This window comes from Ranitomeya imitator, chromosome 5 (genome assembly GCF_032444005.1).
Source record: "Ranitomeya imitator isolate aRanImi1 chromosome 5, aRanImi1.pri, whole genome shotgun sequence".
Lineage (NCBI taxonomy): Eukaryota > Metazoa > Chordata > Amphibia > Anura > Dendrobatidae > Ranitomeya > Ranitomeya imitator.
In genome coordinates this window covers 2657301-2675263 of record NC_091286.1, presented here as the reverse complement: position 1 = coordinate 2675263, position 17963 = coordinate 2657301, and the positions used below count along the sequence as shown (strand labels likewise).

Here is a 17963-nt window from a genome sequence, read left to right as displayed (position 1 = left end):
GATAATATTAACCTGCGTATAGAGACTTCATGAGGAGTCCCTGTCGTGCTACATCTTGGAGGGTATGCCAACCCCCATCTTCTTAGGCCTTCCTTGGCTGAAGAGACACAATCCAGTCATTGATTGGCGGTCCGGGGAAGTGGTGAGTTGGGACCAGTCTTGTAAGGACTGCTGCCTGGGACCTACACTCTCTGCCGTCCTTCTCAAACCTACCCCTTCTCCACTGGGGGCAGCTAAGGTGCTATCAGGGAGTAGGGACAAGACTCCTCCCTCGCCACAAGTAAACCCTTAGTCTCGGAGTCCTCTCAGGAGGAGGGTGATGGTTCCCTCTGTATATAGCAAGGGTTCATGTTAGCACTGGCTTCGCTATAATTTAAATGTAGCTTTTTTCCTTTCAGGCCAGCAAGGGTTACATGTCAGTTTCCTTGATAGCAGCTGCTTTGTTGCTAGTCAGCTGATGTGAGTAGTGACCACTTCCACCATCCTTTAAAAAGTCACATGACGGATCATCTGTCAGTGATAGACAGTTGTTAAATTCCCCTTTTCTGTCTGTCTTGTTGTTATCCCTCTCCCTGTGTTGTTGACCATCTGCAGTAGTGAGGCTAGCATCCTTGCCGGCCAGTGCACTAGCCAGGGAATAGTGAGGAGACAAACCGGGTTTAGATACGATATGGAAGGGGGAAGGACCCGCTTAGGGCATTAGGGGAGTTTAGAGACAGGCGCAGGTTGGAGTTCAGGAGGTGCCCCATCTCTTGTTCCCTACGGTGTGGGCCTTCTCCCCAGTCCATCCCGTTGTTTGGTGTATGTTGTCATGCACTGTTCTTAACCGTCTTGGTTTGTGACACCCCAGCAGCACACAGCATAGTCACTGTCAGCCCCCAGCAGCGCACAGCACAGTGTCAGCTCCCAAAAGCACTCTGTACAGTCAGTGTCAGCCCCCAGCAGGTCACAGCACAGTCGGTGCTGCGTGACATTAATGATGCACTATCAGTGTTGATAGATACTGTGTCCCCATCACCATGTAAAAATATGGTTAAATATAAAAAAAAAAGTCCAGTCACGCTAAATATTCCGGTCCAGCGGTTTCCAGCGTATTTGTGCATTATGTAGTACAGCCTGTAGGACAATTGCTAATACGTCTCTTCAGGTGTAGACATTTCCTTCTCCTGCATGTTATAAATAATGTGATGTTCATAGATGTGCTGTGAGATGACCCATGGCAGCCATTGGCATACATCGTCGACTGCAGGAGACCACTGCACAGAATGAAGATGATAGCAGCTGATTTATTCATACAGAAGCATCTCCAATTACAGCACAAGCAGCAGTAAACCACAAAATGATGGCGTTCAGTGTAGGTGAAGCCCCTCCTCTCTGGAGCTTTTAATGTTGGTAAAACCCCTCCCCCTGTGGGGCCTCAAGTGTGAGACCCCTCCCCCTCTGGGGCATCCAGTATAGGTAAAGCACCCCCCTCTGGTGCGTCCAGTGTAGGTGAAGCCCCACCCCCTCTGAGGCTCCAAGTGTACTTGGAGCCCCTCCCCCTCTCGGGCATCCAGCATAGATGAGGCTCCTCCCCCCTTTGGGTGTCTTCTGCTCATGTGGCTTTCTTGGTGACGTGGATGAAGTAACAGGGCTCTGTGTCTTGGCCAGCAGTATATGGCATAAAATCGCCGTACACCATGTGTTCACAGTGACCTCCAAAGGCCTCATGCAGCAGAGCGGTGAAAGACTCCAGACGATGGGGGTAGTAGGACAGGCGGAACTTGCTGTGGAGAAAAAAGAGGGAAGTCGTTAGTGAACAGACGCCTTATTGTGGTGGCCGCCGCAGGTGAAGGAATCTGACAGATTGTGTGCCTTGGTAACCCAGCTCAACCTTCACCCCATCACTGCACGCCCAGTGATTGCAGATGCTCGTACACTGCCAGCAGGGTGTGGACACAAACTATGTCTGCATACAAGCAACCCAAACATCAGAAAAATCTGAGGGTCTGTCACAGTGTAGAGGGATCATCATTATTCTCATTTACACCTGGAAACACGAGAAACAATGGAAGAAACTGAATGGGAGGAGACACAGATTAGATATTAGAAAAAACTTTTTGACAGTGAGGGAGATCATTGCGTGGAACAGGCGGCCACAAGATGTGGTGAGTTCTCCTTCCATGGAAGTCTTCCCAGAGGCTGGACAGACACCTCTCTGGGATGGATTAGTAACTCCTGCATTGAACATGGGGTTAGACACGAGGACCCCGGAGGACCCTTCCAACTCTACCATTCTAGGATTCTATGAAAATAGACACAGCTGGGTCAAATACAAATCTATGTGTTTACATGCTGCACTTCCTGGTCATGCAGCTTCCTCATGGGCGGTCCTTGCCCCGCCAACTCCACCTTCATTGGTCAGCACACTGATAATTCACTGCTGGTTCAGGCTTAGAGATGCCATGCTGGGTCTTCTTGTTCTCCTCAGCAGTAGAGCACAAATCTCCCTCACTGAGCCCACTCCATCCATTCTGCTAATATAAGAGTCACACATTCCTCTATATTATGCTGCATTAAAAATATCTGCTCTGCTCGCCCATCCCCTGTATGTCTGCTGCATCACCCCCTTATCCTGTCTATCTGTGCTGCTCCTATCGTAGTATCACTCCTATCTCCCTGTATTGCAGCACCGCTCCTATCATCTATGTATCCTAGCTGTTGTGAATTCAGCTTTTGGGTTCCCTCCGGTGGTTGTACAGGGTAATGCAGTTGTGCCTGGACTGCAGGAGTGGACAGGTGTATCTACTAATTGCAAAACTGACTGGGGTATATAGCTTTGCAGGATCCTTTAGTCAGTGCCAGTTGTCCATTGTTCTGGAAGGATTCACTTCCCTGCTGGTCTCTCCAGTTTGCTGTGCTTTTCTACAAAGATAAGTCCTGCTTGGTTTTTGCTGTCCACCTGCCGTGGACTTTATAGTTCTGCATTTTCATGTTTTTGTTTTGTCCAGCTTAGTCTGTGAAGGATTTTTTGCAGCCTAGATATTTCTCTGGAGATGCAGATATACCCCCCATGTCTTTAGTCAGATGTAGTGATCCGTATTTTCTGCTGTGGATATTTTCTAGCGTTTTTGTACTGACCGCATAGTACTCTGTTCTATTCTTTCTTTTTAGCTAGTATGGCCTCCTATGCTAAAATCTGATTTAATATCTGCGTATGTTATTTCCCTCTCCTCTCACAGTCAATATTTGTGGGGGGGCTGTCTATCCTTTGGGGATTTTCTCTGAGGCAAGATAGGTTTCCTGTTTCTGTCTTTAGGGGTAGTTAGATCTTAGGCTGTGCCGAGGGGTCTAGGGAGTGTTAGGTACCCCCCACGGCTACTTCTAGTTGCGCTGCTAGGTTCAGGGTTTGCGGTCAGTACAGGGACCACTTTCTCCAGAGTCCATCTCATGCTGCTCCTAGGCCACCAGATCATAACACCTAGCGCCGCTCCTATCCCCCATATCCTAGTACCGCTCCTGTCCCCCCAATATCCTAGTACAGCTCCCATCTCCCCATGTCCTAGTACCGCTCCTATCCCCCTGTATCCTAGTGCCGCTCCTATCCCCCTGTATCCTAGTGCCGCTCCTATCCCCCTGTATCGTAGTGCCGCTCCTATCCCCCTGTATCCTAGTATCGCTCCTATCACCCCTGTATCCTAGTGCCGCTCCTCGCTCCCATCCCTGTTATGATCCGGTGACCTTGGAGCTGCATGAGAACTTTCACTGGAGAAAGTGGCCACTATACTGACCGCAAACATAAACTGAACACCGCAACTAGAAGTAGCCGTAGAGTGTACCTAACACACCTAGACACCTCGTCACAGCTGGAGGACTAAATATCCCTAAAGATGGAAATCGGAATACTGTCTTGCCTCAGAGAAAATCCCCAAAGGATAGACAGCCCCCCACAAATATTGGCGGTGAGTCGGAGAGGAAAAAACATACACAGGCAGAAAAAACAGGATTTAGCACAGGAGGCCACTCTAACTAGATAGGACAGGATAGGACCGAGTTCTGTGCGGTCAGTATTAAAACCCTTCAAAAAAACACAGCGGAATATACAAAAAACCTCCTACATCTAACTAAAGATGTAGGAGCGTATATCTGCAACTCCAGTGAAACCAATCAGACTGAGAAAACACAAACACAGTCTAATCTGGACAAAAGAAAAAACAAAGAATAGTACTGAAAATAAGCACACTGCATGTGTGCCACAGGAAAAGAAACAAACACTTATCTTTGCTGAACTGGCAGATAAGCAGGAGAGGCCAGGCTGAGATCCAACACTTCCAGAGAAACATTGACAACTGGCAAGGGCTAATGAATCCTGCACACTTAAATATCCCAGTCAGAACAGCAATTAGCAGATACACCTGGCCAGGACTGTGACTCAGAGACTACTGCATTCCCAGCTACAACCACTGGAGGGAACCCAAGACAGAAAATGATGACAATGAGCAGATCAAGGACACAGATAACAGAAATGTAGGTTGTACAGTACTGATGGTAATTGAACTGGCGATCCTCTTTGTCCGCTTAGGGCAGACAGAAATTACATGAGAAGCATCGCCACAATAATAACACAACCTATTGAGACGTCTGAAACCTTGTCGTTCTGTTTTAGACAGAATCCTATCACACTGCATAGGCTCAGGAATTTGCTCTGAGGATAACGCCATAGCGAGCACTGTTCTGCGCTCCCGCAAGGGCCGGTCAATCTGAATGGCCAGAGACATAGAATCACTCAGATTGGAGGGTGTGGGAAACCCCACCATAACATCTTTAACGGATTCAGAAAAACCCTTTCTGAAAATTGCTGCCAAGGCATCATTATTCCATTTAGTCAACACAGACCATTTTCTGGATTTCTGACAATACAATTCAGCCGCCTCTTGCCCCTGAGACAGGGCCAACAAGGTCTTCTCAGCTTGATCCACCGAATTAGGTTCATCATACAGTAATCCTAACGCCTGAAAGAAGGAGTCTACATTAAGCAAAGCAGGATCCCCAGATTCCAGGGAAAATGCCCAATTCTGTGGATCACCACGCAGCAGGGAGATGATGATTTTAACCCGTTGAATGGAATCACCAGAGGATCGAGGTCTCAAAGCAAAAAAACAGTTTACAGTTGTTTTTAAAACTCAAAAATTTGGACCTGTCACCAAAAAACAAATCAGGAGTAGGAATCTTCGGTTCTAAAATAGGAGTCTGAACAATGTAATCAGAAATACCCTGTACTCTAGCAGCAAGCTGGTCTACACGAGAAGCTAATTCCTGAACATTCATGCTAGCACAAGGCTCTTCAGTCACCCAGGGATTAAGAGGGAGGAGTAGACAAAGTAGACTGCAGAAAAAAAAAATAGCTCAAGACCTTTCTTCCCTTCTTCTGAGATGCATTTAACTCATTATAGGCCAGTTGTACTGTTATGATCTGGTGACCTTGGAGCTGCATGAGAACTTTCACTGGAGAAAGTGGCCACTATACTGACCGCAAACCTAAACTGAACACCGCAACTAGAAGTATCCGTGGAGTGTACCTAACACACCTAGACACCTCGTCACAGCCGGAGGTCTAAATATCCCTAAAGATGGAAATCGGAATACTGTCTTGCCTCAGAGAAAATCCCCAAAGGATAGACAGCCCCGACAAATATTGGCGGTGAGTCGGAGAGGAAAAAACATACATAGGCAGAAAAAACAGGATTTAGCACAGGAGGCCACTCTAGCTAGATAGGACAGGATAGGACAGAGTTCTGTGCGGTCAGTATTAAAACCCTTCAAAAAACCACAGCGGAATATACAAAAAACCTCCTACATCTAACTAAAGATGTAGGAGCGTATATCTGCAACTCCAGTGAAACCAATCAGACCGAGAAAACACAAACACAGTCTAATCTGGACAAAAGAAAAAACAAACGAATAGTACCCTAAAATAAGCACACTGCATGTGTGCCACAGGAAAAGAAACAAACACTTATCTTTGCTGAACTGGCAGATAAGCAGGAGAGGCCAGGCTGAGATCCAACACTTCCAGAGAAACATTGACAACTGGCAAGGGCTAATGAATCCTGCACACTTAAATATCCCAGTCAGAACAGCAATTTGCAGATACACATGGCCAGGACTGTGACTCAGAGACTACTGCATTCCCAGCTACAACCACTGGAGGGAACCCAAGAGCAGAATCCCCCTGTATCATATCCTAGTACCGCTCCTATCCCCCCTGTATCCTAGTACCGCTCCTATCCCCCCTGTATCCTAGTACCGCTCCCATCCCCCAAGGAATCCTAGTGCCGCTCCCATCCCCCCTGTATCCTAGTGCCGCTCCTATCCCCCCTGTATCCTAGTACCGCTCCCATCCCCCCTGTATCCTAGTACCGCTCCCATCCCCCAAGGAATCCTAGTACCGCTCCTATCCCCCCTGGATCCCAGTACCGCTCCTATCCACCCTGTATCCTAGTGCCGCTCCTATCCCCCCTGTATCCTAGTACCACTCCTATCCCCCGTATCATAATACTGCCCCTATATCATAGTATTGCCCCTATTCCCAGTATCATAGCAAAAATGCAACATGTAAACATATCCTTAATGGTTTTATGTTTAAGCACAGAAATATTTAATTCGTTACTTAATGGAGCTGTGTTTTTCAGCATGCATCTTCCATACATTAATATGGGCACCACACCTAATAAAATAAACAAATACAACTCCCCGTTCCTTCGCTGCTCCTGTCTCAGCACACAGGGCGCTCTAGTGATGTTATCGTGCCATCTGAACTGAGATGTCAGAGTTGGGTGCATCAGTGAACACTCCCTCTCCCATCATTGTTTTCAACTGTATCGGCAGCCAGGACCAGGTGGCCACGAGAGGTGGTGAGTTCTCCTTCAATGGAAGTCTTCAAATAGAGGCTGGACAGACATCTGTCTGAGAAGATTTGATATGTGTAAAAAAGGGGGAAGATGAACGGCACCGCTGCCCAACTTCAAGGACATGGGTGCTGATCAGCCGAGAAACAAGCATATGTCCAAATTCACCATGTGTAAGAAGAGAGCATGGCAGTCACCGTCCCACAAACATTGTCCAGGTCCCGTAGAAGCACAAGCCAGCGCGAATCGGACATCGTCCGGTGCATTTCCACGTGAAAGCCTCCCTGGCTGTGTTTTACAGTTAAGTCCATATATATTTGGACAGAGACAACATTTTTCTAATTTTGGTTATAGACATTACCACAATGAATTTTAAACAAAACAATTCAGATGCAGTTGAAGTTCAGACTTTCAGCTTTCATTTGAGGGTATCCACATTAAAATTGGATGAAGGGTTTAGGAGTTTCAGCTCCTTAACATGTGCCACCCTGTTTATAAAGGGACCAAAAATAATTGGACAGATTCAATAATTGTAAATAAAATGTTCATTTCTAGTACTTGGTTGAAAACCCTTTGTTGGCAATAACTGCCTGAAGTCTTGAACTCATGGACATCACCAGACGCTGTGTTTCCTCCTTTTTGATGCTCGGCCTTCACTGTGGTGGTTTTCAGTTGCTGTTTGTTTGTTGGCCTTTCTGTCTGAAGTTTAGTCTTTAACAAGTGAAATGCTGCTCAGTTGGGTTGAGATCAGGTGACTGACTTGGCCATTCAGGAATAATAATCTTTATTTTTATATAGCGCTAACATATTCCGCAGCGCTTTACAGTTTTGCACACATTATCATTGCTGTCCCTGAAGGAGCTCACAATCTAAATTCCCTATCTGTATGTGTCTTTGGAGTGTGGGAGGAAACCGGAGTACCCGGAGGAAACCCACGCAAACACGGAGAGAAAATACAAACTCTTTGCAGATGTTGTCCTTGGTGGGGTTTGAACCCAGGACTCCAGCGCTGCAAGGCAGCAGTGCTAACCACTGCGCCACCATACAGTGCTAACCACTGAGCCACCGTGCTGCCCCTTTAATAAACTCCTGGGTTGCTTTGGCTTTATGTTTTGGGTCATTGTCCATCTGTAGTATGAAACGAAGACCAATCAGCTTTGCTGCATGTGGCTGGATCTGAGCACACAGTATGGCGGCTCTGAAGACCTCCGAATTCATTCTTCTGTCCTGTGTCCCATCATCCATAAACACTAGTGACCAGTGCCACCGGCAGCCATGCATGCCCGCGCCATCACACTGCCTCCGCCGGGTTTATGCATGCCTGCGCCATCACACTGCCTCCGCCGGGTGTTACAGATGATGTGGTATGCTTTGGACCATGAGCTGTACCACGCCTTCCCCATACTTTTCTCTTTCCATCATTCTGGTAGAGGTTGATGTTGGTTTCATCTGTCTATAGAATGTTCTTCCAGAACTGTGCGGCTTTTTTAGATGTTTTTTAGCCTTTTTCTTCTTGATGCTTATGAGTGGCTGCACCGTGCAGTGAACCCTCTGTATTTACTTTCATGCAGTCTTCTCTTTATGGTAGATTTGGATATTGATGCGCCGACCTCCTGGAGAGTGTTGGTCACTTGGTCGGCTGTTGTGAAGGGGTTTCTCTTCACCATGGAGATTATTCTGCGATCATCCACCACTGTTGTCTTCCGTGGGCGCCCAGGTCTTTTTGCATTGATGAGTTCACCAGTGCTTTCTTTCTGTCTCAGGATGGACCAAACTGTAGATGTTGCCATTCCTAATATTGTAGCAATTTCTCGGATGAGTTTTCTCTGTTTTCGCAGCTTAAGGATGGCTTGTTTCACCTGCATGGAGAGCTCCTTTACCGCATGTTTTCTTCACAGCAAAACCTTCCAAAGGCAGCACCACACCTCAAATCACCTCCAGGACTTTTATCTGCTTAATTGAGAATGACATAACGAAGGGATTTCCCACACCTGTCCATGAAATAGCCTTGGAGTCAATTGTCCAATTACGTTTGGTCCCTTTAAAAACAGGGTGGCACATGTTAAGGAGCTGAAACTCCCAAACCCTTCATCCAATTTTAATGTGGATACCCTCAAATGAAAGCTGAAAGTCTGAACTTCAACTGCATCTGAATTGTTTTGTGTAAAATTAATTGTGGTAATATCTATAACCAAAATTAGAAAAATGTTGTCTGTCCAAATATATATGGACTTAACTGTATATGTATCCAAAATAAAGGACGATGTTTGTGGGACGGTGAGTGCCATGCTCTCTTCTTACACATGGTGTGTCTGAGATTTAGTGACTCCTGCATTGAGCAGGTGGTTGGACATGAGACTCTGGAGGTCCCTTCCAACTCTAAACTATTTTATAGAATCATAGAATGGTAAAGTACCATGCAATGGAGGGGCGGCGCTGGCACAGGGTCCTCCCAACCCACAGGCTCCATTGTGGTTACGTGGTCTGCCACTACTGGATTACAGCCATTTTTCTACAAAGCCTCCTCATTTCAGGGGCACAAAAGTAATTGGACAAATCCACTTTCCCAGAAATACAATGTCCATGTTTACGCCTTTGTAGTGAATCCATTGAAGCAATGATGGCCTGAAGTCTGGAGGCCATGGAAGTTACCATCGCTGGTGTCCTCCAGTATGATGCTTTGCTGCCTTTACTGCAGTGACTTCAGTTCTCACTTGTTTGTGGCTCTTTCTGCCTTCAGCTTTGTCTTCAACCTGTGCAATGCGGCTCGATGGGCTGAGATCTGGTGAGGACTCTGCCATTGCAGAATATTCCACTTCTTTGCTTTCACAGGATGTTTTAGGTCATTGTTAGTCTGTCCTGTGAAGCGTCGTCCAATCAACCTTGCTGCATTTGGGTGAATCTGAGCAGAAAGTATTGAGCTGTACAGTGGGATGCATCCAGCTTCTTCTGTCTTCAGTCACATCATCAATGACCAGTAGGGACTCGGAGCATTGGCAGCCATGCATGCCTACCCCATCACACCACCTCAACCATGTGTTACAGAGGATGTGTGGAGTATCAGGAGCCGCTCCAAGCCTTCTCCAGACGTTCTTCCCATCATTCTAGTACAGGTTCAGCTCAGTTTTGTTTTTCCAGAACTGCGCAGCTTCTTCAGAGGTCTTTTGGTAAAGTGTAATCTGGACTTTCTATTTTTCAGCTGATTAGTGGCTTGCACCTTTTGGTGACCCCTCTATTTGTATTTGATCTCATGAAGCCTGTTTATGGTGGACTTAGGTACTAAAACACCGACTCTATGGAGTGCTCTTCATTTAGGGGGTTGGTGTGAAGAGGTTTTTCTTCACCATGGGAAGGATTCTACGATCATCCGTCACTGGTGTCTTCTGGGAACATCCAGGTCTTCTGAGTTCCCAGCTCACCAGTGCACTTTTTTTTTTTTTTTACAGAATGTACAAACTGGTGATCTGGCCTCAACTAACATTTCCGATCTCTCTCTGAATAATTACTTCTCTTTTTCAGCCTAAAGATGGTCTTTTTCTCTACCATTGAGAGCTTCTTTGTCTGCATGTTGTGGGTTCACAGGAACAGCTTCCAAATGCGAATGCCACCCATCAATGAGCTTTTGAGATAATTGGCCACTTGCTTTTTGTCCCTTTAATAAGAGGCAGCTTCATATTACAGAACTATAATTCCTAAACCCTTCCTCCAATTAGGTTGTGAATCCCTCAGATTAAAGCTGAGAGTTGGCACTTTACACTCAGATTGGTGATAGGACTGTATGGGGGATATGTTCTGCTAAAATGCCAAAACTCGTGTCACCGTCCAAATATCTCTGTACCTAACTGTATGCGCATGTACAGTAGAGTGCAAAATAATAGCAGTACAATATGACTAACCCGATTAATCCCTGTTTTGCTACAATTTATATCACCGAATGTCACACAATTTACCAGTTGGTGCAGTAGATTCTTAGAATACCCCCAGACTCCGCATTCATGATCTGCAGGTTTCTGAGTGTGTGTATTAGAATAAATAATTGTAAGGCGGTGATCACAATAATAGTAGTGTGGAGTCCAATTAGTAAGGTCAATCATTCTGTGAAGACAAATGGGTGAATCAGGTAGCCCTTAATTAAGGGTGAAGCCAGGACATGTTGCTCATGCATTTCTCCTGGAAAGTCTGAGAAATATGGGTTGTTCGAGGCATTGTTCAGAACAGCGGACTGTGATTAATAAGTTCATTGGAGACGGTAAAACGTATAAAGAAGTGCAGACAATGATCGTCCGCTCAGCTAAAATGATCTCCAATGCTTGATAATGGAAAGCCAGACCAGAGAGACGAGGAAGAAAACTGAAGACGACCATTATAATGGATGGAAGAATGGCCAGAATGGTAAAAGCTCAGAAAATGATCGGCTCCAGAATGATCAGTCTCAAGTTACCAATGATCGGCTCCTAAGCGGATACAGATGCCAAAGAGCACATCAACTGGCCTAAAGAGAAATGGAGAAACATTTTGTGAACTGTAACTTAAATTTGTTCTTTTTTCGTCCAAGGGCCACAGACCGTTCATCAGATGACCCCCAAACTCTGCATTCAAGCCACAGTATGCGCTGAAGACCGTGAAGCATGGTGGTGAAGCATCATGATATGGACAGGTTTCTCTTACTATGGTGCCAGACCTTTTTACCGCATACTTGGAATCATGGACCAGTTTGCATACAGCTCTGGCAAAAATTAAGAGACCACTGCACAGTTGTATAAAAATCAGCATCTCTACATCTCTGACAGCCATTTCATTCCAGTGTCAGTTCAATTCCAACCAGAAGTAATGTGCTTCTGATTAGGTGATCACCTGAACCAAATCTTATTTAACGAAGGAAAGTATAAAAAAACCCTGCTTTTGTGTTCACAATCCTCCTGCAATAGGACAAGCTGGATGGCAAAACAAGTGCTAGTAATATCCCAAAAGTAATAGGAATGAAAAAATTACTTTTAACCATGCCAAAGGAGTTAAAGAAAAGTCTTGAGTGAGGAAAAGAAAGGCTCAATTCTGGCTTTACTAGCAGGACACCGTGAGCATCATGTTGCCTCCATCCTTAACATTTCTAAGACGGCAGTCCATTACAACAAGGTCAAGGGGCAGACATTGGGGACAACAAAGCTACAGACAAGCAGAGGGTGAAAACAACTCCCCAGTGACTGGGATCACCGTCATTTTATTCAAATGTCACTCAGCATGGGGCCAGTTCTGAATTGCCTCCACTTTGTTTACTTTGTGTTTGAGGACTCCTCTCCCAATGACATAACCCAAGTACCGAGCTTCTTCCAACCGTATGGAACTTTTTTTGGGCTGGCAGTTAGCCCTGCTTGTCGGAGAGAATCTATCACCGCCTGTACCTTTGGTATGTGACTTTCCCAGTCTGCACTGTACACAACAATATCATCCAGATAGGCTGAGGCATAATGGCTATGGGAACGGAGAATATCCATTAACTGCTGGAATGTCACCGGAGCACCATGCAAACCAAAGGGTAATACTTTATACTGGAACAGCCCTTCAGGCATCACAAAGGCCATTTTTTCCTTAGCCGACTCTGTTATGGGCACCTACTGGTATCCTTTGGTGAGGTCAAAAGTTGAAAAATACCGTGGAACGGCCTCAAGATATAGGGTGGCATAATCTAGAACTACCAGGATCTGTTGGTGTCCCCTTGCTGACTTATTGACAGGACTGACCAGAACCATGGCCACTTTTTCAAAAGTTACCTCTATATCCGAAAGTGTGGCTGGGGACTGGTTACCTGGCACACTGGACAGGAATTGCAATACCGTTTAACTTCTTCATGGACACCTAGCCAGTAAAACTGCGTCAAAATTCGGTCTAGGGTTTTCTTTTGGCCCAAATGCCCACAGAGTATATGCGCATGTGCTAGGTCCATTACCAGCCTACAATATGCCTGAGGTACCAGTAATTGCTCTACCATTTCCCCACTTATTTTCTCGACTTGATACAACAGGTCTCGGTTCAGCTCAAAGCGTGACAACACTGTGGCTGCCCCAGGCTGTTGGGGTTCTCATTAATAAACAGTACATTTCCCCTGGCTTGAGCCAAAGTAGGGTCTCGGAATTGTGCTGTACCACAATTGTCACCCGATACATTTAAGTCTGACAGTTTAGGTCCCGGCGGCAAGTCTTCCACATCTCCAGACTATTCTAGGGGAGAAATTTCCCCCTCCACCAAAGGAGAGGATACCCCTACCACCAGCATGTCCTCTGGGCCACCAGGATCATGCCCCACTCCTGGAGAATCAAAGAATCATAGAATGATAGAGTTGGAAGCGACCTCCTGGGCCATCTGGTCCAACCCCCTGCTCAAAGAATGTAACCTGGCTGCCACCGGTGTCGACAGTTGTTCACTGGGTGGGACAACTATTGACCAAAGTACAGAAAATAAAGGAAAGTCTCTTCCAAGTATCAATTCATAATATAAATTAATCACAACCCCTACCTCATAGCACCGCCTCCCCACTGGCGTGTTGATCACCAGTAGTGCGGTAGGATAGTCTTTTAATTCCCCATGTATACACAACACCACAAAAATAATGTTTTTAGCCCCCAATTTTTTATTTTCCCAAGGGTAACAGGACAAATTGGACAACAACTTTTGGGGTCCAATTTCTCCTGAGTACGCTGATACCCCATATGTTGGGGGACCACTGTTTGGGCACACATCGGGGCTCGGAAGGGAAGTAGTGACATTTTGGAATGCAGACTTTGATGGGATGGTCTGCAGGCGTCATGCTGCTGTCAAGGTAAAAATATATTTATCTTTATACACTTTTGTACTTTTATATACTCTTATGCTGTGAAACAATAAGTTTTTCCCTTTGCTTGCCAAATGCAAATTTAACTGTATTTAAGATGGCTGCCAGTATTCACTTTTGCCCCACTTTCAGGCTGAAGGAACAAGTTGCACATTCCAGAAGGACAAGTAACATTTTTCTGGAATTCGAAACTTAACAAGATGTGGACAAAGAAAGATTCATCAGATGACGTCAGGCCAACCAGAGGGACTGAATACTAGATACATTGCTTAACCCCCGCCTATCCCCGCCCTCTGCACACCTTCCCCCAATGGATCATGTAATATTGTGTTTTAGGAAATAAAGTTCAGTTGTTGCTGTGACGTTACACACGAGCGTGCAATGAGTTTGAACCAGCATTGTGTCTGACTCATTCTTATCCGGTACCAACATGCTCCTAATCTGATTTGGAATGACTGGTGGATGAAGGGTATTGTCGTGACGACCCCGACAATTTGGCGCAACCAACGTGGGGCGTGGCCCGCGATCCGAGACCCCCTGGACCCATACCTGGACGTCCGTGGACGACACCCGTAGTGGCTGACCTCGAGGACTGATCACCCTCCAAACACGGTAAGTGGAGATCACATACTATGTATGTGTCACACTTGCTAGTGTTTCAGCCGTTATTGGTTAGTCTGTGGTCTCCTTGGGTCTGGGGTGTGACCGGTCGAGTGGTGAGACCGAGCGCGATCTCGTGCCACGCTTCGAACCAGCAACTGAGAGACGTCGCACTCTGCGCGTCCTCGTGTACACCACGCCTCCTCCACCGGTCATTGTACTCCATTCAACCACCCTACCCATGACTGTTGCCTAGTAGTGATAGAGTGAAAGATTGAGGAAGTTTGTGGATTGGGGGCGGCTGAGAAAGGGATAGGAGACGCAGCCTCTGTGATATTGTCCAGATAGGTAATTAAGACGTCCCGAGAGGGGACCACCTGTTTTTCTGTGGAGGGCTCTCACTAGGAGACCGCCTCCCAACGTTTAGAATATCGTGACAGGGTAGACTGTTAATCACTGGTGTTCATGGGGTTAGGGACAGCACGTCGAACGCGAGGCTCCGTGTTTTTTTGTTGGGAAACCAGTGTTGTTACTGCTGTCAGCGGCCTACTGCAGAAGGGCGTAGTATTCTGTGAGTCATGTTGCGTCTCTTATGGCAGAAGAAGTCCGTGCCCAACAAGTTAGATGAGGATGCTGTGGAAGTCAAGACAATAGTAGAGTCACGGGAGGGCAAGAAGGCAGTCAAGAATGTTGAAAGATGAAGGACTGTTAGAACAAGTGCAAGCTCATCTGCGAGTTGCGCGAGGTTGAAAGAACGAGCAAATAGGTTGATGGAGAGGGAGGATGAGAGGATGCAGAGCCCGTGTTTGGCTATAAAATACCTCAATTATTAGTTTTTCTGAGGTGTTCTGGCATAGGAATTGTGTGAAGGTTTTGTAGAAATTAATTGAGTCTGAGAACTGCTGTATTTCGTCACTCTGTGTGGTTTTCCGAGACACCCAATGGGAGGGGTGAACCCCTGCGCGAATTGTTTTTTTTTACTTCTCCTCTTTGTGCTGCCGGCCAGAGAAAGGGGGGCCAAAGTTTCCAGAAGAACTTAACCCAGTCTGTATCAGCAGCTGCAGCGATCCTCACTCGCTCTCTAGTCCCCCTCCCCTCGCAGCTTCAAGGACACAACTCGCAGCTCGCTTCCTTATCAGTGGTCCAAGAAGCAGAAGACTTCAGCTCCAGCTCCCCCTCCCTTACACAAATCCAGTCTTACGCTCCAATATTCATTTTAACCCTGTGTCTGGAAATCTCTCTCGCCATGTTAATTCTCAGACCAAGACAGGACAGATGGATTTGTAAATATCGCGGTCAGACAAACCCAGACTGGAGAAATACTTGTATAAACTGTGCTGCAACTCGACCTAAGTGAATTACACTGATTCCTGTCCAGATAAGATCACATGTAGTGATGTAGTGATATAAGAAGCTGACACAGGATAGTGGGTAGTGGGGACATTAACTTTGGGAGTAGGCTGACAGTTATCCTTTTGGGAAGGAGCTGTAGACCAGCATGTCATGTCACCCCCAACCGGTCATCTAGTCACCCCCACTACCAGAGAACCAACCACATCAGGTAGTGTAAGACAGATACAGGAGTATTATCCCTGGAAGCCCTCTGACTAGCTAGCTACGCTAAAATAATTGGCTGACCCTGAGAACAAACCTTTCCCATTATACAGACAAAGACAATATGATGGACGTATAAGTGCACCTGAGCAGACCTAGAGAGTTGGTGAGCCAAGATGATGGTCAGATGGTCCTTACGTTATATAACCCCTATGCAGATGAGTATAATGAGATGTGTTATAAAAAAAAAAAAAAAATAGGGGGGATAGTGTCTCTAACCCTGGCAGTTAGATTATCCTTATGTCATGTTGCTTCAGTATGTGGGTAATTTTTTTTTTTTTTTTTGTTTTTTGTTGTGTGCACAGACAGAGCAGGAAGCCATTGTTGCCACTGTTAGTTTTCGCAAGTATCTGGCAGATCTGAACTGTCGGGTTTCGGCCTTGAAACTTCGGTTCTGCCTTGGTCAAGTGATATTTTTGGGTCACTGTCTCCTTCAGGGTGCCAGACACCTCACAGAAGAAAGAAAAATAGCCGTCAGCTACAAAAGATGAGACTGAGCTCCAGCGTTTCCTTGGACTATGTACTTATTGTTGTCAGTGGATACCGGACGCATCCCGCATAATGCAATTTCTCTACCAGGCCCTGAAAGACTGTTCAAGATATGGTGATGATTTTGGCAGACTCCACACTGGATACGCTGTTACTACGGAAGACACTGTAGTGCACGGAGCTGCACTCACTCCCTCCCACCCTGTCAGCACAAGAAGCAGAACGTCAGGCTCTGTCTACTACATGTACTCTGGCCAAAGACAGGCGGGCTAATATACACGGACTCACAGTATGCATTTGGTATTGCTCATGATTTCGGAGCTCTATGGACCAATCGAGGATTTGTTACTACCGCCGGGACCCAGTGAAGAATGCTGAAGCTGTTAAACCCTTATGGACTCAATCGAATTACCTACTCAGGTGGCCATTATCAAAGTTAAGGAGCACGGTACTATGAAACAGTCCACAGACTGGTGGTAACGCCTCTGCAGATATGCAAGCAAAAAGCTGCTGCTTTCCTACCAGTTGAACCGCCCATACCAGCTATGGTGACCACACGCTCTCAGCGTAAACAGTTACAAGAAACACTGACTCTACAGGAACCTGATGATCTATGCCAGACTGAGGTTTTCTGTCGGACCCCGCGAGACCGCTTAATGACGATGCAGAGAATGTCTCCAAAGAAAGAAGTGAAGCAGTGGAAAGCTGATGGAGCACGTATGGACAATGGTCGCTGGAAAAAGGGCCAACTTGTGTGTCTCTCTAAGCGGATGTACCCTGCTATTGTCACGTGGGCGCATGGGCCCACACATCGAGGTATCTGTCAGACCTGCAAACCCGGTCAACTTCAACGTGTACCCCCGAAGCATCTTGCTAAGCCCGACTATCCTTTCCAAAAGCTCCAGGTGGACGACAGGACCTCATCACGTTGCCTAAGTCTGGAAGGTATGAATATTGTCTGGTGGTTGTCGACATGTTCTCCAGTTGGCCAGAAGTATTCCCTGTTACCAACGTGACTGCAAAGACCACAGCAACGAAACTGGTGATGGAAGTTATATGCAGATATGGTGTTCCAGAAGTTGCTGAAAGTAACCAAGACCCGGCCTTTCCTTCTCATGTGTATCAGGAGGTTCTGACAATGCTTGGATCCACTGTTGCCCTCCATACTCTCCACAATCCAGTGGGAAAGTTAAGAGGCTGAACGGTACACTGAAGGGACAATTGACCAAAAATGATGCAGGAGACTACGGCTCCATGGCCAGGGCTCTTACACATTCGTACTACCCCTAAGGCAAAACATGGCCTGTCCCCATATGAGATATTGTTTGGTGCTAGGTTCTCAGTTGCAAATTTCCAGTCTCATTAGTTGTCAGAAGAAACTGACCGTGCTGTTCAATATGTTATTCAGCTTAGTAAAAATGTTGCTAACACCTATGTTTTAGTTTTTTTCTTTCCTTCCAGATTCAGCAGAAACCAATATTGGTCACAATTTGAAGCCTGGTGGTTTTATGGTCATGAAAAGCTATGTCAGTAAAACTTGAAGGAAA

General features: G+C 46.2%; 1 protein-coding gene across 1 annotated transcript in view; it reads right to left on the bottom strand.

Moving 5' to 3' along the window:
- Positions 1-1266: 1266 nt before the first annotated feature.
- GNMT (glycine N-methyltransferase) overlaps positions 1267-17963 on the bottom strand; it is a 68010-nt gene continuing 51313 nt past the window's right edge. The window contains exon 6 of the mRNA XM_069768196.1: positions 1267-1766. Within this exon, the coding sequence (XP_069624297.1) occupies positions 1595-1766 (172 nt within the window). The 3' untranslated portion in view covers positions 1267-1594. The remainder of the gene's footprint in view (positions 1767-17963) is intronic.